General features: G+C 39.3%; 1 protein-coding gene across 4 annotated transcripts in view; it reads right to left on the reverse strand.

The window, feature by feature from the left end:
• Positions 1-27,532, reverse strand: part of Tmtc2 (transmembrane O-mannosyltransferase targeting cadherins 2) — a 414,906-nt gene that overhangs the window by 109,787 nt on the left and 277,587 nt on the right. For all 4 annotated transcript variants that reach the window (NM_001171177.2, XM_039078704.2, XM_039078703.2 and 1 more), the window contains exon 8: positions 23,173-23,294. In NM_001171177.2, coding sequence (NP_001164648.2) covers positions 23,173-23,294 — 122 coding nt within the window. The remainder of the gene's footprint in view (positions 1-23,172; positions 23,295-27,532) is intronic.

Genomic DNA, 27,532 nt, shown 5'->3' on the forward strand with positions numbered 1-27,532 from the left:
CGAGAAGAGCATGTTCTGTTTCAAGTACACACACACACACACACACACACACACACACACACACACTCACACACACACACACACACTCACACACACACACGTGCTTTGGTATTATTACAAAATCAAGTCTTTTCTCTCTAACAGTAATGTGTGATTCAGTAGAAAACAGGAGCCACTAATAGGAAAATATTCACTAGCGAAGAACCAGGTTGACGCAGACTAGAAACTCTCAAAGAATTTTCCTCTGGATAGACAACATAACAGGAATTTGGATCAGGGATAAATGATCACTGTCAACTTCTAAGACCCTCTTGACTTTGCTAGGGGAGATGTGTGACGTTGGCTGCCTTCAGACTCACCAAACATCAACCTCTCTGTAAGATCTTCGCCTCACTGTCCGGTTTAATTGTCACCTGAGTTGGCAGATTTCTACTCGGGATGCAAAAGGAATGTAACTCACATACCCAACCATTAGAGCATTTCTGCAAAAGCAATGTGCAGGCATCCAGGATGACAGTTTAGAAACATGACCTCATTCCTTACACAGATGCAATAAAGACCAGGTTTGTGAAGCCATGTGTTGACTCGCTCTGCTTCTCAAAGTGTAAGATTGTATATGTCAGGTACATGAAGTCATGTCGTGGACAGATGTGGAGCATTGAAGAGTTGTGGAAAAATCCCAGGATAATATATTAGATCAATTAAAATTATTTCTGTCTCCAAATAAGAGTGCATTATTATAAAAAGGGAGGTGTCGGTTCAAAAAAAAGGATCCTATCTTGGGGATCAGAATCTTCTCTAGAAGGATCCTTGGTCAGCTGTGATTCTTGGGAAACTTCGATAATATGTCCAGGAATTTAGCTCCTTACAGGGAGCTGTATACCTGTAGTAGCTCTTGATCAGCTCTGTAACTGAGAGAATTACACAGAGAATTACACAGAGAATGCTTGGGAAGGTGTATGGTATTTGGTAAGTGCTCAAGCAGCGCTGGATTTTAAGGCCTGCATATAAGAAGCTGCAGCAATGCTTAAAGAGGATTGGATGATGTAAGGGGCATTTGAAAAGCATAGCACAGCATCTCTGTGTCCATTCAACTGAAGACTATGCCAGTTTTCTTACTGGGAGCATTTGTACTAAATCCCTTTATCCAAAGGGAACCAGCAATAAACAGTCTTAGTTTTGCTGTTTGAAATAACCTTTTTGCAACCAATTTGCAGGAAGAGCTCTGTGATCAAAGATACTTTTGTCAACCAAATTGTCTCTTGTTCCGGAATGTCTTAGAGCATATTAGTTCTAGAAAACCAAAGCCAAGAGGAAGTAGGAAGGTTACCTAAACTCAAAATAGAATTTGGAGTCAAAAGAACTAAAGATTTGCTCTTGATCAACTTGGAAAAATGCACATAAATACTAGTGTCAGCTTAAGGATTTTTCAGCTACCTCCTACCAGCCCCTAAAAACATTTTCCAAAAGGCCCATTTTCTGCCAGAAATGTTGACAGCATTTGGCAAACTCACACTGAAGTCATGAGCAGGGTATAAAGTGCTACCAATTTTATACTCAGAGGAAAGAGTTATAATTGGCTGTGATATTACAATTACTTGCTGTTTCATAGAAAATATCAGTTAACCAAAATACTCTTTATCCACATAACATATCTGAATCTTTCCTTCAAAAATAAATAGCTGTACATGAGTATTATTAATGACTTCATTTCAAAAGGTATCATAGTAAATTAAGACGTCCTAGTTGACAATCAAGGGAAGATTATTGTCAGAAAACACGTAGGAAAGGTATGATAAGAATTTTACAATAAAGGATAAGCAAGAAACAAATTTTAAATGGCACTATTAGTGGATTAATGGGTAAAGGATGAAATAAACTAGGAAACTATGAGGAAAGTAAGTTACATTACTCAAGGAGCATATTAATCTCAATAAAGATCCATCAGAGTAACTTTCCTAGGTGTTCATGTTTCGGGACTATGCAGTTTTAGAAAACTGTGGATCCAAATGTCCCCCAAATCTATTCACTTGACCAATGTTTAGAGACATACAATATTATGGAAAACATCCTTGAGTTTTTTTTTTTAAATAAATAAAGCTTTGTTAAGTTCACTTTACAAAAGTAACTGTTTATATCTTTTAAAAGAAGATCTGGGTTAAGTCAGAATTGAATGAAGCAATAGCGAATATTTAGTTTTTGTCTTGGAAAGATTTTATTATTGGGCATTTTTTATTTTAGTTTTGAGAATTACGATAGAATTTCAACATTTCCCCCTTCCCTTTCCTCTGTCCAAAATACTCGTCCATGTTCTCCTTCAGATTCATGGCCTCTTTTTTTACTTATTGTTATCATATATTAATCATATGATTAAGTCTGTACAATGTTACTTGTTAAGATGATAGTGAACTTTTAACAGAATAACACAACCCAAATCGCAAAAGTTCTCTTCCATTGTCTTTATAAATTCATATTTAACTTACTTCATATGATTATAATTCACATCATTACTTCATATACTTCTATGACTCTTAATCCATCAAATGTATATACCGAACCCTTCTCTCTAACATAGAAAAATATTTTTAAATCCCTACACTAAATCAATTACTTCTGCCTGTCACACCTCACAAAAATCAAAGGATAGAGAATTATTTGGATTCTGTTATATGTGTCGGAAGATATATATTCATTATCATAACTACTACTCATAGAATTCTACAAATTTCACACTATGGCGTACATACATTAAACTCTTTTGATGTTCCACTCTAAAACTAGCAGAGGAAATAAGTCAGCCACAAACATCACACTGTACTATTACTGTTGAATAGAAAATAATGAAGGATATTGCGATGGTTTGTATATGCTTGGCCCAGAGAGTAGCACTATTTGGAAGTGCAGCCTTGTTGGAGTAGGTGTGGCCTTGTTGGAGTAGGTGTGGCCTTGTTGGAGTAGGTGTGGCCTTGTTGGAGTATGTGTGTCACTGTGGCAGTGGGCATTAATACCCTAGTCCTAGCTGCCTGGAAGTCGGTCTTCCACTTAGCAGCCTTCAGACAAAGAAGAACTCTCAGCTTCTCCTGTACCATGCTGGCCTGGACTCTGCCATGCTCCTGCCTTGATGATGATAGACCGACTCTCTGAAGCTGTAAGCCAGCCCCAATTAAGTGTTGTCCTTATAATGTTGCCTTGGTCATGGTGTCTGTTCACAGCAGTAAAACCCTAAGACAGAAGTATCAATTTAAGGTTTCCTCCTTCTCAATGCTGGTTATAGTCTCTATATCCAAAACTTTAGTAAATCACATCAGGGAGGCAACATAGGAATAAGCTGAAGATTATTTTATAACTGGAAGTATTTCTGTCTACCTACTTGACCTTGGCAGTTAACTCTCTTCTGTCCCTTCCTCCTGCTCAAGGTCTCTATCAACAGAAGGAAAGGAAAAGACTCACTTGGGGTTTTCAGCTGCTTTACCTCACTTAGAGCGCCACCATCTCTCTTATTATTTGAAAATCCCTTCATCTTTGCCTTTTATCCCTTCTAATGCTGAATTTTCTAATACATGGCTCATGCTTTACTTTCACTATTCAACATCAAAATAATTTATTAATTCAACAGATAGCTATTGATCAACTACAACTCCCACTCTTGGCATTTAAAGGGGAGAGTATCCTGCAGATCTTTGTCCAATGGGAGAAACAGTCTGTGAATTAGCTAATAGTAGACAAAGATGATGCCCCTTACCTTCAGGAGGGACAGATTATAGAGCAATTAGCTCAGTGGGTGTAAGTGTTAGTGCAGCATTTTAAAAGGAAGCTGATATAAAAATGAGGTCAACCTTGCCTTTGACTCACTTCTTTATCCCTTGAACAAGCACCAAAAAAAAAAAAAGACAAAAACAAAAATAACAACAGCAACAACAAAAACAACACAAAAAACAATCAAAAAATTTAAAAAAACAGAAAAAAGTGAAGACAAACAAACAAAAAGCCTAAAAAAAAAAAAAAACCCAAAAAACAAAAAAGCCCTATATTAGACCAAGTTCAAGTTTGCTGAGGAGAGGGAGTCATGATGTCACACACCAGCTGAGGAGCTATTGATAGAGATATCTGCTGTGGAACAGAGAGAACCTTGGTAAGTTACTCATGTTGCAATACATGGACTAGACCCAATGCAGAGGCTGTAGAACCAAGCAGATTCAGTGGGCTTCGTAGAAAACAAGAGAGTGCAGGAAATTGAGAGCAATAAGTGGTGGAGGTGATAGGGAAGAAATTAGAGGGGGGAAAGGGGGCATGGTGGATGGACTTGATCATACACTTTTTTAAAATATTTAAACAATGTAAAATCCAAAAATAAATAAAAACTAATGAGTAACTATTAAATGCCACCACCAAGTTGGTAACAGTTATGGACAAAAGTCATCGTTACTCCTGAAAAGGAACAATCCAACAAGGATAGAATGTCATGTCCTCAGGCTGTGTGAAAACATTAAAAAGTATTACTTGTTTGAAGGCATGTTTGAGATAAGGCTAGGTGGATGGGTCTGCCAAATGGATAGACAGGAGAAAGATATTCTAGACAAAGGCAGCATCATAACTGAAAAGAATAAAGAATAAAGTGCCACAGTCAATGGAAGTCTAATACTGTGACCAGTCATAGCCACACCCAGATACTATTGGTCCCTTTCATGAAAACATGGCAGTGAAAATAATAACAATAATCTCATCCATATTCACAACGACTGGCATTTTCTGAGTCTAGGCCACGTCACCTGACCATGTGCTCTAAATGATTAACCCACAAGTAAAGGGGAATTTTCTGGTTTCTTTGGAGACTCAGTCAGGCTATAATGATGTTTTGCTGGGGCAGACAGGTAAAAGAAGGTTTTGCTAAAGCAGACATGTGAAACGATGCACAACATTTAGAAAGAGTATAAATATGACCCCACAGGCAGTGGGAGCTCAAGAATTGGTTTGTTACTCTGCCTCACTAGTCTTCGATGATGACGTACATGTATTGGTTGGCCTTATACTGCTTCCTGAGCTTTGGTTGTGGTGACATCCTAGAGAAAAACTCATCAAAGAACTTCTCTTGCGATTCCTGCGGCTTTTCCCAGATTCCTTAGACTCGAGCCAGTTGGTGAGCCCTTTGTTTTTTTTTCTGGATCGAACTGGCCTTGCTGATTCATGTGTGATGTCTGTCAAGAGGATGGGAGTGAAGCTGCTGATACATGTTTGGTCTTTACTAGTGGACTGGACTGAGAACAATGAAGACTGGAATCACCCACAAAGAACTATTTCTAAACAGGCCTGCTTCCCCTGTATCCTAATAACCTTTCTTCTCCACTACCTCTGGTGAGTGGTAGGCTAGAGGGGAGGCTGAACTTACGTGGATCCACCAATCCTTTCCAGTTACTTTACAGATAAGCAGGGAAGGGGTCATGTTGATTAAATAGCTTGTATTTAACTAGTATCAGAGATCTGCTAAGTATAGATATGGAACAAGCTAGGCAAGTGGAAGGCAGTTTTTATACAGGAGTATTCTTTCAAGATGACAATATTTATGAAGAAAGAAAGAAAGATCTATGATTAAATACACACTTTTGAAATACTGAAAAAAAAGTATACATTATATCTTCAGAGCTAGGAAAGAGAATCATGACACATTCTATAAATATGGACAGTGATATAAGAAATAAAGTGCACAAGCACAGATCTAACAGACGTGATATAGCCTACAATGAGTGTTATGAGAGAGAGGGAAACATGCTCTAGAGCTAAGAGAGAATTTTTACCCAAGTTTCATAAGAAAAAAAAAATCAAAACCAGCACATGAAAATTCTATCATCCATATTCTTACAAAATAGGAACAACAAATCAAACCAACACACAAGTACAACACACAACATACCACACACACATGTACACACAAACAAACAAAAACAAAACCTCAAAACAACAACCACAACCAACAACAACAATCCACAACTGGACAGACTGACAATAAATCGTTTTTCTTATGACCATTAGTGAGCCTAGTGAGAAATAGCAGAGCGATCATGAAATGTGGGAAACCAACCCTAGAAAGCCACACTGGACACTGGCCTATCTTGGTCAGAAGTCAGTGGAGCCCCAAAACCAGCAGATTCACATATGAAATGGTTTGGACGGCTTCCTAGAGACTGAGTACAGATACCAGTAGGGCAAAAAAATATCTGAACGTTAGGCCTTAGAGTTACCTGGCCCGTCCAGTACTTCCAAAGCACACTCAGTAAAAATCTAAACTGTGATTTCCTCCGTGTGGTGGCATGGGAAACACGGAAGCTGGAGGGCTATAGTCCATCACTCCTCGACTGTCTCAGTGGTAACACCTGCGCTTCATACTTACAGCTCTCACCGACACCAATAATGCCCAAGATCTAGTGAGATTGGCATCCATCCTTAAAATAAGGGACTATGTATTTCAGTTTTTAGAACCGGACCCAACAAGTTACCAGGCATACCAAAATGGAAGTGTCACAAGAAACAAGCCTCAGACATAGACTCGGATGTCAGGATATGAAGCAGATTTGGGGATTGTCAGACATAGAACCTATAAAACAACTGTGATTCACAGGATGATGGCTCCAATCAAAACACCGAGAACAGGAAACATCAAATGAGTAATGTCAGCATAAGAAAAAAAAAAGGAAATGCTAGAAACCAAAGGTACTGGGAAAGACATCAAGAATACCTTGTACGTGTCTGTCAGAATACTCAGTAGGAACAAGAGAAAAAAGTCTTGACCCTGGGAGATGGGTCAAGAGAAACCTCACAGACGATGCACAAGAAGGAAAGGAGGAGGAGGAGGAGGAGGAGAGGAGGAGGGGTAGGGGGGGAATCAGAAGCAGCAGTGGAAGAGGAGGAGAAGGAGAAGGGAGAGGAGGAGGAGGAGGAAGAGGAAGAGGGGGAGGAGGAGGAGGAGGAGGAGGAGGAGGAGGAGGAGGAGGAGGAGGAGGAGAAGAAGAAGAAGAAGAAGAAGAAGAAGAAGAAGAAGAAGAAGAAGAAGAAGAAGAAGAAGCAGGAGCAGCACAAGAAGAAGGGGGAGGAGGAGGAGGAGGAGGAGGAGGGGTAGGGGGGGGAATCAGAAGCAGCAGTGGAAGAGGAGGAGAAGGAGAAGGGAGAGGAGGAGGAGGAGGAGGAGGGGTAGGGGGGAATCAGAAGCAGCAGTGGAAGAGGAGGAGAAGGAGAAGGAAGAGGAGGAGGAGGAAGAGGAGGAGGGGGAGGAGGAGGAGGAGGAGGAGGAGGAGGAGAAGAAGAAGAAGAAGAAGAAGAAGAAGAAGAAGAAGAAGAAGAAGAAGAAGAAGAAGAAGAAGAAGAAGAAGAAGAAGAAGAAGAAGCAGCAGCAGAGGCAGAGGCAGAAGCAGAAGCAGAAGCAGAAGCAGGAGCAGGAGCAGGACAAGAAGAAGGGGGAGGAGGAGCAGAAGAAGCAGCAGGAGGAGGAAGAAGAAGAGAAAGAAAGACAGAAAGAAAAAAGTTTTACTTTATGGAGATTTTAAACATGTAGTAAGAATAATTGACAATGTCAAAGACTACTATACAAATAATTGGTGCCCCTAGGGATTTGCAATTTGAGTGTTCCTGAGCATGTGTTATTGGGAGCTGCCTCGAACCTGTCAGGTAGCTATTGGGGTATTCTGGGTTTACTGAACCATGCCTTAGAAGGGAATGAGGGATTCTCTCTCTCCTGAGTATTTTTCTCCTAGTCTCTTCCAGGCAAGATGTGATCTCTTGCTTCAACCTATGATCCCATTGTGATTTGACACCTTCAACAGAGGCCTACCATAATGCCAGTGCCCAATGAAAGACTTGAACCATAAGTCAATATAAACTTTGCTTTATTTCATAGACATATTATGTCAGGTATTTTATTGTGGTAATACAAAGTGACTGATACACTATGTAACGTAACTTGTTGAGCTAGGGTTTGCTCAACAAGAAATTGCTTGTTGCTACTGTTTAGAGCCAAGTGAAATGTTAGTCAATTTCCCCTTGTAATAATAATAAAAAAATACCCGGGGTTCGGTACTTCATACTTTTGGAGACTAGAAGCGGAAGTAGCATAACATTACAAGCAATGAAGGCAACCTTGAGTTGGCTGCATTGCATCATAGGTATCAAGCAGGAATATGAGCGAGAGTAGCATATCACATGATAGGACAGCCAGCCAGAGAACTGAGAGGTCCCACGTTGTTCTTTAACAAACATGGGCCGAGAAACCAGGGTCCCATGAGCACTACACTTGTTCTGAAGATAATAATACTGATTGTGCTGACCTAATTGCCACTCACTCTGTCTGATACAGTGACTGTCCCAATCTCCTAAAACAGTTAAACCCTATCCAACCCATAGCAACATGAGCCCAAAGTAAGAAATACTTGTAGAAATAATACTGTCAATTTTATTTGTGGAAGACACAAAGTTCTAAGCCTGATTAGTCCATAGACATGACCCATTTCTTCATGATAGGGTGTTAAAATACATGGCTTTATATAAGACCACCAGTAACTACAGCAGAAGACTAATACTAAACCTACCTAAAGGTCCTATATAGATGGATTCCTGCACACTGATGATTTTAACTTAAAGCATCATTATCACTACATTTATAGAACTCTAGACTCTAGAATATGTTCCAGCATGTACCACATCCTGTCACTTTGGATGAAGAACCTCCATTATGTCGCACAAATAAGCAGCCTGCAATTTTAGGCCCTTTAAGAAGAATTATGCTTTCTACTGGGAGAAGAAATAAATGAATGGGCCCCGACAGCTTAAGTGCTCTGGCTTCAACTCAGTCTTCTGGCAGGTAAATGTTTACCAGCTAAAGGTCAAGGTCTCTTCTCTTTGGCCTTGTTCCTCTCCCTACTTCTATGAGTTTGTCGTGCTTCTGGTAAAATCTTCAAATTCTAGAGGAACTATGCACACCACATATACATTAAAAGCAATCTTAACCTTCGCTGTGAGATGTTTGTCACTCTATATACACAGGCACCTAAGCTGCTTATCAGCGCCTATTCTACAATTCCTAATGCTTCCAAATGTACACAGATGCTGCCTATGCACTTCACAACTGCGTGTGAAATTTTCGATATTAAATGATTTATTTTTGAAGTCAATTTTTACACATTTCGAATTTAGGGTTTACCTACACAATGTAAGTCCCTGGGTGTCCCCACATAATAAAGGAAACCCAAAGTTCAGGAATAATGTTAGTAGCACAGCTGCACTGAAGGAAACATATTGGGATAGGCGGACATGATAGGTTATGGACACTCAAGCTCTATGAATATCAGTTGCCTCATGTATGAAGTTGGTATCTGGGTAATGTGCTCATAAAAGGAGCTGATGGAAGAGTGCATGATGTCTAGTTCATTGTATGATAAAGAGTATGAAGTAAACTAAAGGTACCACACTAGGCAAGACTACAGAAGAGACAGAGGCAAGGAAAAGAACCAATTTATATTAAAACCGATATTTGCTTCTTCACATGTTGGAAAGGCAATCAAAAGAGTTTTATAGAAAGCGAGAAAAGAAATTAATGACAAGTCCTAGAATTAAGTCCTAGAAATTAAGTCCTAGAAACTCATTGTATGAAAAAAAATGGAGCCAAGCCAAGAATAAATTATGCTGGAACAAATATGATGTTCCAATGAGCTACTTGGACCAACAACCTCAAAAGTAATGAGGACTTGTGTGTTTATGAGCACGTTCATAGCTGGGCTTGCTATGAACCAATTTAAAAGTCTGCAAAAATGAGGACCAAGAAGGCAGCCTAGAGGTAGACATGGGCCCACTACATATAAGATGCTAGGTCCAATTTACAGTAAATGAAAGCAAGGAAAGATTAAAGTTATAACAAAGACTCATAGTGATGAATGCTTTAAAACGTTGGAATGCAAATGGCATCTGAGTTGGTTTTTGTCAACAGAAGCTAGAGTCACCTGGAAAGGAAACACCATGGTAGAGAAACTGCCTCTAACAGATTGCCTGTAGGCAAATCTGTGGAGAATTTTCTTTACAAGTCATTGATGTGGGAAGTCCTAGCCTGCTGTCGGTGGTGCCATCCCTAAACAAATGGCCTTGTGTTTTATCAAAAAAAAAAAAACCTTAGGGATCCAAGAGGAGCAAGCTAGTCAGAAGCATCCTTCCACAGTCCCTGCTTGAGTTCCTTCCTCTAGGTTCTCCCCTGCTTGAGTTACAGCTTTGGCTTCCCTCCGTGGTGGACTGTGATCATGAAGTATAAGCAAATAACTTCCTTCTTCCTCAAGTTCCTTTTGGTCCTGACTCTTGCTGCAGACGTCAATAGAGAGTAAAGTAAGGCAGCATCTTTAATAGACTGGAGGGAGGGAGGGAGGGAGTGTGTGTGTGTGTGTGTGTGTGTGTGTGTGTGTGTGTGTGTTGGCTTCTACCTCAGGTTCATGCTTGATGTTCCTGAACTGACCTCTCTCCATGATGAACTAAGACCCAGAAGTGTAATACAAATAAATCTTTTCCTACTCTAAGTTATATTTGGTCAACATGTCTTATTACAGCCTTAGAATGCAACTAGAATGGAAATATAAGGTAAGAGTAAAGGTTCAACTGACCTTACATGTTTTCGTGCCAGGTTACAGCAAGACTGAAACCAGGATGCTGAAGAGAAAGCGCTGGTGTAGAGCAACAAGCTGCAGGTCCTGAGGTCAAGGCAAGGATCATGGTGTATGGATGGAACTTAATTAACACGTTTAAGAAATATAAAATCAGAAGGAAATGCCTGCAAAATGGTGTAGAATCCTGTGCCTATAATAGCCAGAGAAGAGTCTGGATACAATTTAGGAAAACTACATAATTATCCTCTCTGAGACAAAAGCCATTCTCACAAGTACAGGAGACTGGCTTTTGCTATTAGTGTCTCCTGAATAAAAGGCGCCACATTTTTTTTCTCTGAAGCCATTAAATTGCCCTCAACTTCACATCCCTACTGTTCAGTGGGAATCATGATGAATTCCGAGGCAGCCAACATCTGCCCACTGCAGGTTTTTATAAAAGTTTATAGTTTGTCAAGAATGCCATATTATATTTAGAACCACATTGCTTCTTTATCTCCATCTCTCTAGTAAGATTGAGATGTCAGAGTACCTGAGGGATTGGCAGCGGTCTTAAGTTGACGGGGTATTCTAATCACATGAAATGAGAACTATGGGCCAATAAAAAAGCTAAGCCAAAAAAAAAAAAAAAAACCCAATAATAAAATGCAGGCCATTTTGGAACAATGTAATCTTACATGCCCACAAATGAAAAGTTACCATGAATAGGACATGCAGAAGATTAGCTGTTTTACACACACGCGCGCGCGCGCGCGCACACACACACACACACACACACACACACACACACACACACTGCTTGGAATATTAAAAAGTTCAGTATTTTAAACTGTATTATCCGCGAGGCTAATATAACAAGGTATATGCTTCACGCCGACTTCTGCTTTACGAAAGCAGAATAAAGAATTAATGTATTTGTTTAGATTTCCATGTCACCTAGTGACAGTAAGCACAATACTCACAGTGTTGATATTAGTTTAAAAGGCGTATCTTGAATTAGGGAAAGGCGCCCTAATAAAAGCAATATCAATGCCATCCTGGTTCTCAGAAAAATAAAAAAAAAATAAAAAAAAATCCAACGATGACTGTTATTTCTAGAATGTGAAATCATAAAGTTCAGATGAAGTAACTTTGTGTGAACATTTAGCTGAACATTATACTGAATTAAATTTCCTTCCATATGTCAGCTAATATTTTGCCAACAGATATGTATGATACAATGTTTTCCCTTTTCACAGAAGCTAATTGAACACATGAATCGAATGCATTCATATTAATCACCAAATCAAACTTAGAGAAAGACTCCTCCAATCTAAACATGGCTGTACAGAAATCACAGCAAAACAGATCCATCAAGCCAGATGCTGTTCAGCACACCAAAGGAAAGAGCTTTGCTTCAAATAAAGCCAAGTGGAAAGGGAATTCTCAATTCTAAGTAATAATAATAATAATTATGGAAGAAACACAGAACAGAGCAATGAATTTCTCCTAGGCACAGTGACACCACGTAGTGGGGGTGGGGGTAGGGTAGGATGAGGGAAGCCAGACTTTTTCAGTAGAACATCAGGTCCTTTCACAACTGGAGTTTTATGGGAACCAATTAACTTTGGCTAGACACAGAAGTCTGGCTAAGTATGCCCATGCAGTAGCCAAAATAAAGGTTTTGTATGTCAAGAAGTATTGTCAGAGTCTTCCGTCCTTCAGTATCTTTCCTTCTTTCCCACTAAACTAATTCTGGAAAATAAGCTAACAGCCAAGAAGGTTTTATTACAATTTAAATCAATAATAATTTCGGAGGCTTAAAGAAAAAAACTACAAAACCTCTGGCTTAGATAAATGGAACAGAACAAAGGGGTTTTTTGTGTGTGTCTTGATTCTTTTTTGTTCTTTTTTTCTTTCTTTCTTGTGTTTTGTTTTGCTTAGGAAAAGTCAAGGCTTCAGGAGCTACACAGATTTAAAAACAAGCAGAAATATTACCTGAAACACAGTAATGGGAATGATATTTCTTCCTGTCCTTCTCAGTGAAGGACCGATTTTTAAATGCATGGAGCTAGCCCTAGGCAACAAAGTTTGAACAAGGAATAAATCACAATCTTAAGCAGAGATATTCAAACTCAAGTTATGTTTTGTATTTTATTTGGACATGACACTGGTACAAAAGCTCCATATATTTTTAAGGAGATGTCACCTGGCCCTGCTATATTTAAACATTGAGCTTACGAGTGTGACCTTAATATACAACTTCCCCTAGGGTACCGTGGAAAGTTCAGATTACAGGTGTAAGGTTGGATCAAAAAATGGACACCGCCGGAACCTGAAGGAAACAGACCGGATAAACAGTTCTCTACACCCAAATCCCCTGGGAGGGAGAGCTAAACCTTCAGAGAGGCAGACACACCTGGGAAACCAGAAGAGACTGCACTCTGCACACACATCTCGGACGCCAGAGGAAAACACCAAACGCCATCTGGAACCCTTGTGCACAGAAGCTCCCGGAAAGGGTGGCACAGATCTTCCTGGTTGCTGCCGCCGCAGAGAGCTCGTGGGCAGCACCCCGAGAGCGAACTTGAGCCTCGGGACCACAGGTAAGACCAACTTGTATGCTGCAAGTGACCTGCCTGGTGAACTCAAGACACAGGCCCACAGGAACAGCTGAAGACCTGTAGAGAGGAAAAACTACACGCCCGAAAGCAGAACACTCTGTCCCCATAACTGGCTGAAAGAAAACAGGAAAACAGGTCTACAGCACTCCTGACACACAGGCTTATAGGACAGTCTAGCTACTGTGAGAAATAGCAGAACAAAGTAACACCAGAGATAATCTGATGGCGAGAGGCAAGCGCAGGAACCCAAGCAACAGAAACCAAGACTACATGGCATCATCGGAGCCCAATTCTCCCACCAAAACAAACATGGAATATCCAAACGCACCAGAAAAGCAAGATCTAGTTTCAAAATCATATTTGATCATGATGCTGGAGGACTTCAAGAAAGACGTGAAGAACTCCCTTAGAGAAACACAGGAAAACATTAATAAACAAGTAGAAGCCTACAGAGAGGAATCGCAAAAATCCCTGAAAGAATTCCAGGAAAACACAATCAAACAGTTGAAGGAATTAAAAATGGAAATAGAAGCAATCAAGAAAGAACACATGGAAACAACCCTGGATATAGAAAACCAAAAGAAGAGACAAGGAGCTGTAGATACAAGCTTCACCAACAGAATACAAGAGATGGAAGAGAGAATCTCAGGAGCAGAAGATTCCATAGAAATCATTGACTCAACTGTCAAAGATAATGTAAAGCAGAAAAATCTACTGGTCCAAAACATACAGGAAATCCAGGACTCAATGAGAAGATCAAACCTAAGGATAATAAGTATAGAAGAGAGTGAAGACTCCCAGCTCAAAGGACCAGTAAATATCTTCAACAAAATCATAGAAGAAAACTTCCCTAACCTAAAAAAAGAGATACCCATAGACATACAAGAAACCTACAGAACTCCAAATAGATTACACCAGAAAAGAAACACCTCCTGTCACATAATAGTCAAAAGACCAAACACACAAAATAAAGAAAGAATATTAAAAGCAGTAAGGGAAAAAGGTCAAGTAACATATAAATGCAGACCTATCAGAATCATACCAGACTTTTCTCCAGAAACTATGAAGGCCAGAAGAACCTGGACTGATGTCATACAGACCCTAAGAGAACACAAATGCGAGCCCAAGTTACTGTATCCTGCAAAACTCTCAATTAACATAGATGGAGAAACCAAGATATTCCATGACAAAAACAAATTTACACAATATCTTTCTACAAATCCAGCACTACAAAGGATAATAAATGGTAAAGCCCAACATAAGGAGGCAAGCTATACCCTAGAAGAAACAAGAAACTAATCGTCTTGGCAACAAAACAAAGAGAAGAAAAGCACACAAACATAACCTCACATCCAAATATGAATATAACAGGAAGCAATAATCACTATTCCTTAATATCTCTCAACATCAATGGCCTCAACTCCCCAATAGAAAGATATAGATTAACAAACTGGATACGCAAATAATATAAAGTACCTCGGTGTGACTTTAACCAAGCAAGTAAAAGATCTGTACAATAAGAACTTCAAGACACTGAAGAAAGAAATTGAAGAAGACCTCAGAAGATGGAAAGATCTCCCATGCTCATGGATTGGCAGGATTAATATAGTAAAAATGGCCATTTTACCAAAAGCAATCTACAGATTCAATGCAATCCCCATCAAAATACCAATCCAATTCTTCAAAGAGTTAGACAGAACAATTTGCAAATTCATCTGGAATAACAAAAAACCCAGGATAGCTAAAACTATCCTCAACAATAAAAGGACTTCAGGGGGAATCACTATCCCTGAACTCAAGCAGTATTACAGAGCAATAGTGATAAAAACTGCATGGTATTGGTACAGAGACAGGCAGATAGACCAATGGAATAGAATTGAAGACCCAGAATTGAACCCACACACCTATGGGCACTTGATTTTTGACAAAGGAGCCAAAACCATCCAATGGAAAAAGATAGCATTTTCAGCAAATGGTGCTGGTTCAACTGGTGGTCAACATGCAGAAGAATGCAGATCGATCCATGCTTATCACCCTGTACAAAGCTTAAGTCCAAGTGGATCAAGGACCTCCACATCAAACCAGACACACTCAAACTAATAGAAGAAAAACTAGGGAAGCATCTGGAACACATGGGCACTGGAAAAAATTTCCTGCACAAAACACCAATGGCTTATGCTCTAAGATCAAGAATCGACAAATGGGATCTCATAAAACTGCAAAGCTTCTGTAAGGCAAAGGACACTGTGGTTAGGAAAAAACGGCAACCAACAGATTGGGAAAAGATCTTTACCAATCCTACAACAGATAGAGGCCTTATATCCAAAATATACAAAGAACTCAAGAAGTTCGACCGCAGGCAGACAAATAACCCTATTAAAAAAGGGGGTTCAGAGCTAAACAAACAATTCACAGCTGAGGAATGCCAAATGGCTGAGAAACACCTAAAGAAATGTTCAACATCTTTAGTCATAAGGGAAATGCAAATCAAAACAACCCTGAGATTTCACCTCACACCAGTGAGAATGGCTAAGATCAAAAACTCAGGTGACAGCAGATGTTGGCGAGGATGTGGAGAAAGAGGAACACTCCTCCATTGTTGGTGGGATTGCAGACTGGTACAACCATTCTGGAAATCAGTCTGGAGGTTCCTCAGAAAATTGGACATTGAACTGCCTGAGGATCCAGCTATACCTCTCTTGGGCATATACCCAAAAGATGCCCCAAGATATAAAAAAGTCACGTGCTCCACTATGTTCATCGCAGCCTTATTTATAATAGCCAGAAGCTGGAAAGAACCCAGATGCCCTTCAACAGAGGAATGGATACAGAAAATGTGGCACATCTACACAATGGAATATTACTCAGCTATCAAAAACAATGACTTTATGAAATTCGTAGGCAAATGGTCGGAACTGGAAAATATCATCTTGAGTGAGGTAACCCAATCACAGAAAAACACACATGGTATGCACTCATTGATAAGTGGCTATTAGCCCAAATGCTTGAATTAGCCTAGATGCCTAGAACAAATGAAACTCAAGACGGATGATCAAAATGTGAATGCTTCACTCCTTCTTTAAAAGGGGAACAAGAATACCCTTGGCAGGGAAGAGAGAGGCAAAGATTAAAACAGACACAGAAGGAACACCCATTCAGAGCCTGCCCCACATGTGGCCCATGCATATACAGCCATCCAATTAGACAAGATGGATGAAGCAAAGAAGTGCAGGCTGACAGGAGCCGGATGTAGATCTCTCCTGAGAGACACAGTCAGAATACAGCAAACACAGAGGCGTATGCCAGCAGCAAACCACTGAATTGAGAATAGGACCCCCGTTGAAGGAATCAGAGAAAGAACTGGAAGAACTTGAAGGGGCTCGAGACCCCTTATGAACAACAATGCCAAGCAACCAGAGCTTCCAGGTACTAAGCCACTACCTAAAGACTATACATGGACTGACCCTGGACTCTGACCTCATAGGTAGCAATGAATATCCTAGTAAGAGCACCAGTGGAAGGGGAAGCCCTGGGTCCTGCTAAGACTGAATCCCCAGTGAACTAGACTGGTGGGGGGAGGGCGGCAATGGGGGGAGGGTTGGGAGGGGAACACCCATAGAGAAGGGGAGGGGGGAGGGGGATGTTTGCCCAGAAACCGGGAAAGGGAATAACACTCGAAATGTATATAAGAAATACTCAAGTTAATAAAAAAAAAAAAGGCCAATAAGCTCAAGTCCTCTATTCATGAACAATCACAGCTGATAATAAAAATATATTTAACCACACAATATAAATGGATACTTAAAAACAAGTATCAGAAAATAATATTTTAAAATGCTTAGGAAGAGATAGGGATTTACTTTTGAGAGTCTCTAGTCCGTTAAAGAAGGCATATCGAAAGGGGAAATCACTTAAATTATTCAAAACAGAATAAAATTATAACCCTTAATATGCAAAACTTTATAGTTGTGTCCAATTATACTATTTAATTACTGAATAGCCTTAAGGGAATGTTAATTAAATATTGGAATCTCAGGTTCCTCATTCATAAAGTGTAATACAGTCTCTAAGAATGTTCGTTCAAGAAATAGTACATCGTAAAGGAACGTAACAATAAAATGACGGCTAATGACATATTGCTATAATCACAGAGCAGAGCGTTGCTCGACCCTTACCAGAGAAGAGTCTTGTTCTACAAACTGTAATTAATACAGAGATCTGTGACTGTACAATGTGCAGAAAGCGAGGCTTTGGAGTACTGGGCCATAAATAGGATGTCTTTGTCTTAGCCTTCCCCTCTAGGCTCAGGGATCCATGGTAGAGAGAAGGCAAAGGTGGGGGAAGACTCCAAGGAAACCGTGTCCTTGGAAACACAACGGGACTGATGCTGACATGAACTACTCACAGAGACTGGGGCAGCAGGCACAAGCTGTGTACAGATTCAAACCAGACCAAATCCCAGCGTGGAAAAGGGGAAGTGAACACAAAGTCACACCTCTACCCAAGACGCTATTTGCAACGGATGCCTGCAGGAGAGGGAAAATCAATTTTCTCCAATGGAGTGCTAATGGATATATCAACTACACTCCAGGGCAGACAGTACCCATTGCGTGCCCGGTAAAATTTAGGCTACAGAAAACTGACTTCGCTTCCAGATCTTGTTTTTCTTTGTGCTTTTTGTTTACTTGTTTTTGTTTTCATCTTACTGATTTTCTTTTCTAATTTGCTTATCTGCTTTGATTTGTTTGTTGTTTTTTTTTATTGTTGCATTTTCTATTGTGTTTTTGTTTGGAGACACAGACAGCTCAAGTAAAGAAGTTGGGTGAATGTGGAGGTGGGGAAGATCTGAGAGGAGTTGGGGGAGAGGAAAGGATATGATCAACTGTTTTATGAAAAAATAGTTTTTTCACATGAGTCAGCTGAGGAGCATCCCTCTAATATTGTCTTCCTTCCTAGAGCTTTGGAAGATTATTTGTGTGTTTACTGCATAATCACACCACTCTTGTCACATTCTTCAGCATATATCCCTGAGAATTAATGCAATGCTCACTGTGGATCAACCAGTCTAAGTACATGTGTAAACCAAATGAAGGGATTAAGATACAGTAAGTGTCAATCTAAGGAAATAAAGGTTGAAACTCCATGACAAAAAAAGGATGAGTCCTTGTTGTCTGTCTAATATCAAAAGACAGAACAAATTTAAACGTCATTCAATTACCAAGTGATGTCAGAGATACAGAGATGAGGGCTAACAATGATCAGAGAAGAAAATTATAACGGCTTGAGAAAATCAGGCAAAACCTCACAAAGGACATACAATCTCAATAGGCAGTGAGTGGAGGAATATGCTATTTCTTTCTTTTTTTTTTTTGCAAAAGAACAAAGGGGACATGATCTATAGGGTATATAAAATCACGCTTGGGAACCTTAAATCCCTTTGATTTCTTCTATATATACTAAAAATATTACAGGGATTGTTAAAAAAAAGAATAATGTGTAAGAAAAAAATGTTCTGAGTGAATTAGTCCAATGACAACAATCGAAGTACTAATCATCAAATTTTCTTAATTTTTTTCATAAAACCAGAGTTCAGATATGAAGTCCTAGCTTACAGTAATTGATATAGCTGCCTGCCATTTAACAAGTTGACCTTTGGTGAGTTTCAACATAAAGGGATGTGTATCACTGCTTTCCTACTTCTCTTGAGACTAGTAGCCAGTCCTGTTTAATAAAACACATAAAACCGCAGAAGTCAAAATGTGTGGCAATTTCTACCTTGCCTAGTCAGTGGCAAGAAGACCAACACACCCATAATTGGTTAAATGTAATACACCAGACTCGGAATCTGCCGAACTTTTAATTTAGAAGAGACTATCAAAGGTGGCTTTGGGATTTGCCTTGTGATTAAGCCAGTTCACAGAAGTCTGCATTTCATCTAATCTTTTAAGTAGGAAACTATAAAAGCCTTACTGGAGGGAAATTTAAAATTGAGATTGCAACATACAAGCCTTTTCTTCCTTTTCATTATGTTTCTGCAAAGCAAAAATTGTAAAGCTTTAGAACTCAATCTTTAAAAAGAATGCTTAAAATATTATGAATTGAAAATCCAACAGAACAAGACACATGTTCTTTACAGCCAGTATTGGGTCTACGCACATGAGCATTACATACAAAAATGTAACCATTTTCTGTCTGCTTATTCTTTTTTAGGAAGGATCAGATTCAGGAATCTATAAGTTTTATAGTCCTTTTTAAAAGGGTTTGAAAAGTTTTAAGCTCAAATGTCTGTATGTACTCCATAAAAATATTCAGAAGCTCCAAATTTCTTCATTTACACGTATTTTATCTCTGTATTTGTATGCAAGGAGACTTCTCTTCCTTCGCATGAAAACAGCTTTTACTTTTGAAGTGCAAGTTTCTGGTTGTGTCATGTGATGAAGACTCACACGGCGATTTGCTGAGGCAGAACCATGTGATGTCTTGCTAAGGCAAGACCAGTGGAAGGACACATAATGCTTGGAGAGAGTAAAAATGTGACTTGACAGACAGACCAGGCACTTGCAGAGCAAGCCTTGCAACGCTTCACGAGTCATGAGTCTTCACTTCACTGAGAGGCACAGCAGAGAACTCCTGGTATTCCTGCTGGTCCTGGTCTACCCTGCTAACTTATGCCAATTTGGCGGAGGGTTGGCAGTTTCTGCTGGATTGTTGGCACTTTTGAACACTACTGACTTCTCTATCCTGAAGAACAGAGATTGGAATTATATCACAGAGCTACTTCTACACAGGTCCACATCCCCTTGACCCATTTACCATCTTTTCTCCCTTAGCTTTGGCCAATGGACTCTAGAAAGCGTCAAAGCATTTGAGAACGCTTATTAAGGTAGGTTTCGAAAAATCTAAGCATACACATTATCACAGATTTGTGTGTAAAAACTTTGTGTACCCTTCAGCAATTCTACTGTTTTTATTTATGATATCATGCTTCTAAATGCTGCATGTTACCATCTCTGCCAAAGACAGTTCTTTTATAAGTTTCTTCAGATTTTCATCATGGCAATTTGTTTCTCATCATATGACTGACAGTCCAATGTCATAGCTGTGAGTTAGTAAATAGAAGCTTTCACCATGAGATATAATCCCTCAAGTTTTTTTGACTGATAGGCATTTACAGAGTACTGATGTTGCCCTCCTGTCTGTGGATCCTATCCTCCTAACTGGGCTGGCTTGTCTGGCCTCAGTGGGAAAGAATATTCTAATCCTAAATTGGCTTGTTGGGCTTAGGGTTGGGCGATAGTGGGGAGTACGGAGGGTGATCTCCCTTCTCAGATTAGAAGGGGAAGGAAGAATGGGTAGAGAATCTGTGTGAGGGGGGCACTTAGAGGAGAGGTGAGGTTGATAATGGGATGTAAAGTAAATAAATAACACTACTTTTTAATGGATGGAACTGGAAAATATCCTGAGTGAGGTAACCCAATCACAGAAAAACACACATGGTATGCACTCATTGGTAAGTGGATATTAGCCCAAATGCTCGAATTACCCTAGATGCACAGAACACATGAAACTCAAGAAGGATGACCAAAATGTGGATGCTTCACTCCTTCTTTAAAAGGGGAACAAGAATATCCTTGGGAGGGATAGGGAGGCAAAGTTTAGAACAGAGGCTGAAGGAATGTCCATTCAGAGCCTGCCCCACATGTGGCCCATATGTATATTGCTACCAAACTAGATAAGATGGATGAAGCAAAGAAGTGAAGGCTGACAGGAACTGGATTTAGATCTCCCCTGAGAGACACAGCCAGAATACAGCAAATACATAGGTGAATGCCAGCAACAAACCACTGAACTGAGAATGGGACCCCTGTTGAAGGAATCAGAGAAAGGACTGAAAGAGGTGAAGGGTCTTGAGACCCCACATGAACAACAATGCCAACCAACCAGAGCTTCCAGGGACTAAGCCACTACCTAAAGACTATACATGGACTGACCCTGGGCTCCAATTGCATAGGTAGCAATGAATAGCCTAGTAAGAGCACCAGTGGAAGGGGAAGCCCTTGGCCCTGCCAATGCTGGACCCCCAGTGAATGGGATTCTTGTGGGGAGGGTGGTAATGGGGGGAGGATAGGGAGGGGAACACCATATAGAAGGGGAGTGGGAGGGGCTAGATGGATGTTGGCCTGGAAACTGGGAATGGGAATAACATTTGAAGTATAAATAAGAAACACCCAATTTAATAAAGATGGGGAAAAAATCATATGATCCAGGTGCACAACTCCTGGATATATCTTAATAATAAAAGTCAACATACAATAGAGATATTGTCACAGTCATGTATATCATGTATGCATTATTCACAACAGCCAGCTTGTGCAATCAGTCTAGGTACCCACAAATGCATAAGGAGATAGACAAAGAGGATGTGGTACATTACTTAGCCATGAAGAACTAAAATTGTATTGATTGCTGGAAAATGTATACAACTAGAGTTCATCACATTAGGTGAAATAAATCAGATTAAGAAGCATAAGAAAACAATTTTCAATTATAAAATGTGAATGTCATATGTATTGGATATAGAATGTGGTGAGTCAATTAATGCATTATGTATGAATAATGCATTTTCCAGTCTTTAATTGCATGGAATATTAGAACAATTTTTAATAAAATTTCAAATGATACCTAAAAAATACATTTTTAAAAAAAATTACTGCTTTTCTAGTTAAAACACATGTTTATATGGATGAAAATCCAATGAATTCACCAAAGGAAAGAGGTGAGGAGGAAAAGGTTATATGAGGAGAAGGAAGTCAAGCCATATGCTTGTTGTTCTGCAGACTAGCAGAGAGACAGTCAACATCTTAACACTCTAAACGTGCCAATCACAGAGCCTACATGAGTCTACGCTAGGTCCTCTGCATATATATTATGGTTATTAGCTTAGTGTTCTTGTGGGACTCCTAACAGTGGGAGTGGGGTGTCTCTATCTCTGTATCCTGCTCTTGGAACCCTTTTCTTCCCACTGCATTGACTCATCCACTCTTCAAATGATGATTTGTACCTAGTTTTACTATAATTTGTTATGCCTTACTTATGTTTGGTTGATATCTCTGGAAGATATGCTCTCTTCTGAACAGACATGGAGTAATTGTGGATCTGGGGGAGAGGGGTAATGTATATAATTCCCAATACAATCCAAAGAGTTACTTTGCATGAGGAGAGCATTGCTCTGGAAATAACTATACCTGCTGCAGGGAATAAATTTTTCTCTTCTTTTTCCCTAAAATTACCCATTCTTGCTTCATGCTTACTGACATTAGAGCTCATCTTGTTTGGTAACTAAAGCTCATCTGATTCACACCAAAATTGTCATGTTTTTCAAGTTATTCTTTTTGTACCTCATGGTAGATCCTTCTATGTTTGTGTTCTTTTGAAGAAAACTTCCAGCACAAATCTCCATTAGAATTATTTTTACTTCATTTGTCTAAGGCCTGGGAACTGTCTGACCTATAAAGCCAGCCTATAAGTCTCTTAAAGATTGCCTCTAATTAGAAGAGTTTCCAACATGTATATTTTATATGACAGTTATTTGATAAAACTACTTCTAATCTCAGCCAATTTGATGCTAACAGTTTTTGTAAAACATTATTTATGTAAATGTTGCTATTAAGACAACATGAATAGGTCACAGCATAGTTGAGGTTCTCCTTGAGCTCAGTTCTCCATTTATATCTGTCTCATTGACATCATCACATCATCACATCCTATAGGCCAGACTCAGATGTTTAATCTTTCTACATTGTCTGTTTAGGTCTCTGACAGGATGATTATCATTCGTTAACTGAGTTCAGTAGCACAGAATGAATCAGTACTTCAAACTCCAGCTCTCCACAGGACACATGGGGAAAACTAATTTCTGAAGACTGAGAAAGATAAGTACATACTGTTAGCGCCAGCAGCTTCCCATAGGTAAGATGAGCAGGGATGTGGTCCGTCTTGGATCTCAATGATTCCATGTACCAATGCTCAGCTTCAGGAAGCTTACTCAGTCTCATGTAGGCTTCGCCTGCAGAGAGAATCATTAACGTTACATGGGTGCTGCAGTTTCTCATGTGTTGATGCAGAGAAAGACAATGACAGGCAATATCCAAAAAAATCCCGAAGAGCCCGGAATTCCCTCAGGAAAGAAATCATAAGTCATAAGGGAGATGCACCTGACTTGATTTGAGAAGTAAGCAGTGGATTATGATATCACATGATGCACCAGGAAGATGGATCAGTGTCAGTCAGGCAGTCAAAAGCACCTGAGTTCAAATCCCCAGCACCCATGTATACAAATCCAGGTCTGAGTGTGTAAGCCTGGAATCCCGGATGTTCATTTGACAATCAGCCCTGGTAAATTGAAGATTTTCAGTTTCAGTAGAAACCCTGTCTTGAAAAATAAGGGTAGCAGTGTGTTTAGTTGACTCAACAGGTAAAGACATTTGGTATAAAGACTGACACAGTGAGTTGGGTCCCAGGATCCACATGGGGGGAGGAAAGAATTGATTCCCACAAGTTGTCCTCAGACCTCTGCATGTACAGTAAAATAATTCCAAAGAAGGAGAAGAAAAAAAAAAAAGGAAGAGTGTTATGTAGCTTTGATTTGTGAACAGGAAATAGGATTCCCCAACAGAGATCATTTGTCACCATTCAGTTTGGAAGGAAACTTATTTCATTATTCATTTCAACCAGTTATTGGTTTTATTTAGATCCACTTATTCTTTAGAAAGATATTTAGAGAGTAACTGTGAGTAGCCTTGTGTGGGGGCAAAGGAAGGAAGACTCTCCCACCATCTAATGTCTGTATAGAGAAAGTGAGAATGAATGGAAGAGCTGGAAAGGTGGCTCAGTGGTTAAGACCACTGGCTGCTCTTCCAGACGTCCTGAGCTCAATTCCCAGCAACCACATGGTGGCTCAGAACCATCTGTAATGAGATCTGATGCCCTCTCTGGTGTGTCTGAAGACAGTGACGGTGTACTCATATAAATAAATAAAACTTTTTAAAGAATGACTGAATGAAAAAGCTAAAATATTTTTGGACTTACTATTGCTATTAACTCAGGAATAGTGGAATAACATTTCAATCTCAGCGTTGAGCAGGCTGAGGCAGGATGATTACCATCTGCTATCCTGAACTATAGCAAGAACGTCTTTCCACAAAATCTATGTAGCTACATTTTAATTTTCTTCAGCAGTTTCAATGTTAATAAAGTAAATGAAATTTGAGAGTGTCATTTGGAAAAAAAGCAATTAAAATGTGACAGTTAACGAGTGATACTAGTCTTTACACACGCAAAACAAACTCTTGGCCTTTCAGCCATTAGCATTTATCTTTCGGCTACTAAAACTTACAGCTAGCTCACAAGCAAGGGAAGAAGTAAAACCTTGGGAAATAAATCCAAAAGTGTATTCGTAATTGTCTTATTATCATTCCTATCTCCTTTGTGCCAGCATATAGAAGAATGCCCACTTGGTAGAAAAATTACACTTTGAGATAATATATAATTAAATTAAACAATTTAACTTTTACTGTGATGGCAAATGTAGATGCTGTCCGGTTTCAGGGAACAGGCGACACTAGGAACTTACTTTACTGCCAGGCAAACTTTCACGACTAGCCATAATCATGATGGCATTTCCATTCTTCAACCAGTGGCTCTCCTAAACGTTACCCACATTGGTTATGAACCTTTGATTCAAGATAAGTACTCACTCCCTTAAAAAAAAAAACAAATGAACATATTCTTTCCTTTTGGTTGTTTGGTTGGTTTTTTTGCACACTGCTATCAAGACAAATAAGTCTCATAAAGTAAATTGGCGCCTGACCTTCGAGTGCCCTTTAGATGGTTGGTTAGTGAAAAACACTGGTGTTGAGTAATATGCAAAATGTGAAAACTGTATATGTATTTACCCAAACCTATCTATTTGCTTCCTGTTTTAAAAACAGTTCTTAAACTCAACTGTCATGAAAGTGATAGTTTGAACATGTTTGAGGTTTTTGAAGTATGACATTTTTTGAACATGATGCTATTTGAGATCGACTAGATTAAGTCACACGGTTAGGGCTAAGTCTCCAGAAAAAATGACAATAGTCCTAGATCCTGGATTAGAAGACACAGGGATGCTTTTAGCAGAAGTGGCATGGAATAAAGGAGTTCTTTCCAGTTTCTTGAAGTTCTGAAATAATTACCATTTTTTTATGTTTAAGAAAGGCTGTCTCTATGCAGCTTAGCCAAGACTGGCACTCAAATTCTCTCAGCTCTGTCCTCCCAAGGTCTGGGATTACTGGGATCACTGGGATTACAGGTGTGGGTCATCAAACCTGGCAATAACCTATTTGGTTTTATTTTAATATATCTACAAATATACATTGACACACTGGCATGTTCAAACAGGGTTCTGTTTATTTTGTTTCCATTATCTGCTTCTCCCCCTTACCCTGTATGTTTACTTTCAAATAAAGTGAATCACCTTTTTTGTTGAATAATAAACATCTTCTAGTGAAAAATATTAGGCATGATTTATCTAGCCAGAATAATAGAAAGAGCCTAAGGTAATGAAAATTTGAATATAATTAATGATAAATTATGCCTGAACATTTATCTCTAGATATGAGTTATGAAAGCAGAAGGAAGATGGGTTTACATTCCATTTGCAATCAAGCTGAAATTCTCCCTCAGCCTCTTCACATCTTCAATAAACCACTGCATTTGTAAGGGCATCTGCTTTGGTTAATTAAAATCTTAAGTTTAGGGAGAGTAGGTCTTATAGAAAAGTGTTCAAGAATCCCAATGCCTGAGTGTTTTGAGATTTAAATCATATAAATTATGTTGAACTTGTTCAGGTATAAAAAGATTAGAAAACATTACATGTTATTTCCTTATTAGAAATATTAGCAAAAACATATTTGGAAATAAAATACTAATTTGGTAAGTCTTAACAGTTAATATATAGCTATTTTCTCTAATAAGACTTTGTGAGCAATATTAACTTACAAGGCTCAAGCTATAGGCAAATGGTAGAGATACATAAATAAGATGTATAATATAAACATGCTAAGTGTAAGAGAACTGATCGAGTATCCTATATGTATTACAATACTTACTACATACTACAGCAGCAAGTCGTCAACTGCATGCCTTATGTTACCCAGACTTCTTACTTTATGCATCTGAGCATGCCTTCTTTTTCTTTTCTAACTTGGCCTCAACGTGGAGTCTTAACCAACTGCTCACGATGGGTGTGCCTGCTAATGCACCACAGCTAGAAAATATTTTCCATGGATATCATTACCGGATGTCACAGATTAAAATGACAGCAGAGCACAGTAGTTAAGTAAAATAAACGTAAACTTGGGAAAGTTGCAACTGAAACCTAGAACTACTTACCCTCAAACACACTGTCTACAATAGCTAGCATAGAATAGCCAAACTCAGGAGAAGAGTATACTTTCTTGCTTATGGAAAATTATTTTCTAGCTGTGATACATTGGTTGGCAGCTTCATTTCCTTGCCTCAGGCTCATCTGTTGAATTAAAATAACGAGTAATAACAAACCACCGCTGACCTTAAACATGCTTCCTCATACACACAGGCTATTTAATTCTTAAGAGAGAAATATTGGCATGCAAGGCACACTTGGTCTACTAGAGTAAATCCAAACATGCACACATAGGCTCATACATCCAGTGTCTGCAGAATATGTAAAAGAGAATCAACACAAAAATCCTCACTGCAAGAAAATGCTGGTGATGTGTTGAATGAGATGTGTTGAAACGACAAGTCCAACGCGGCGAGCAAGTGTGTTACTGGAATAGGTAACCCCAGAGCTTTACAGTTCCCACCCCAAATGAACATGGATTCTGATGGGGGAACAGGAAGCCTCATCGGTGATGAGAGACTTGTACAGGACAATGAATAATCATCGTTTGGGATGGGAAAGGTGGCTCACCATTTAGGAGGACTTCTGCTCTGGTAAAAGACCTGGGTGGACGTCCAACCACCCAAAGGATGGCTAACAAGTGCCTATAAACGCCAGTCCCTGGGGATCTACTGCAAGAACAGGCTACATATGCATACATGCAGGCTAGACACCCACACCCATACACAAAAGGGAGAGAATCAATAGTTTAAAAATAATATTGAGTTTGAAGACTGAATAGCTCAAGACCCACTGTTTTTTTTTTTTTTTTTTTTAACAAAGCAGCCAGTCAGATAGCATTTATTATTTACTGGCTTCTTATTAATATCTTATCTTTATAC

The sequence above is a fragment of the Rattus norvegicus genome, chromosome 7 (assembly GCF_036323735.1).
Source record: "Rattus norvegicus strain BN/NHsdMcwi chromosome 7, GRCr8, whole genome shotgun sequence".
NCBI lineage: Eukaryota > Metazoa > Chordata > Mammalia > Rodentia > Muridae > Rattus > Rattus norvegicus.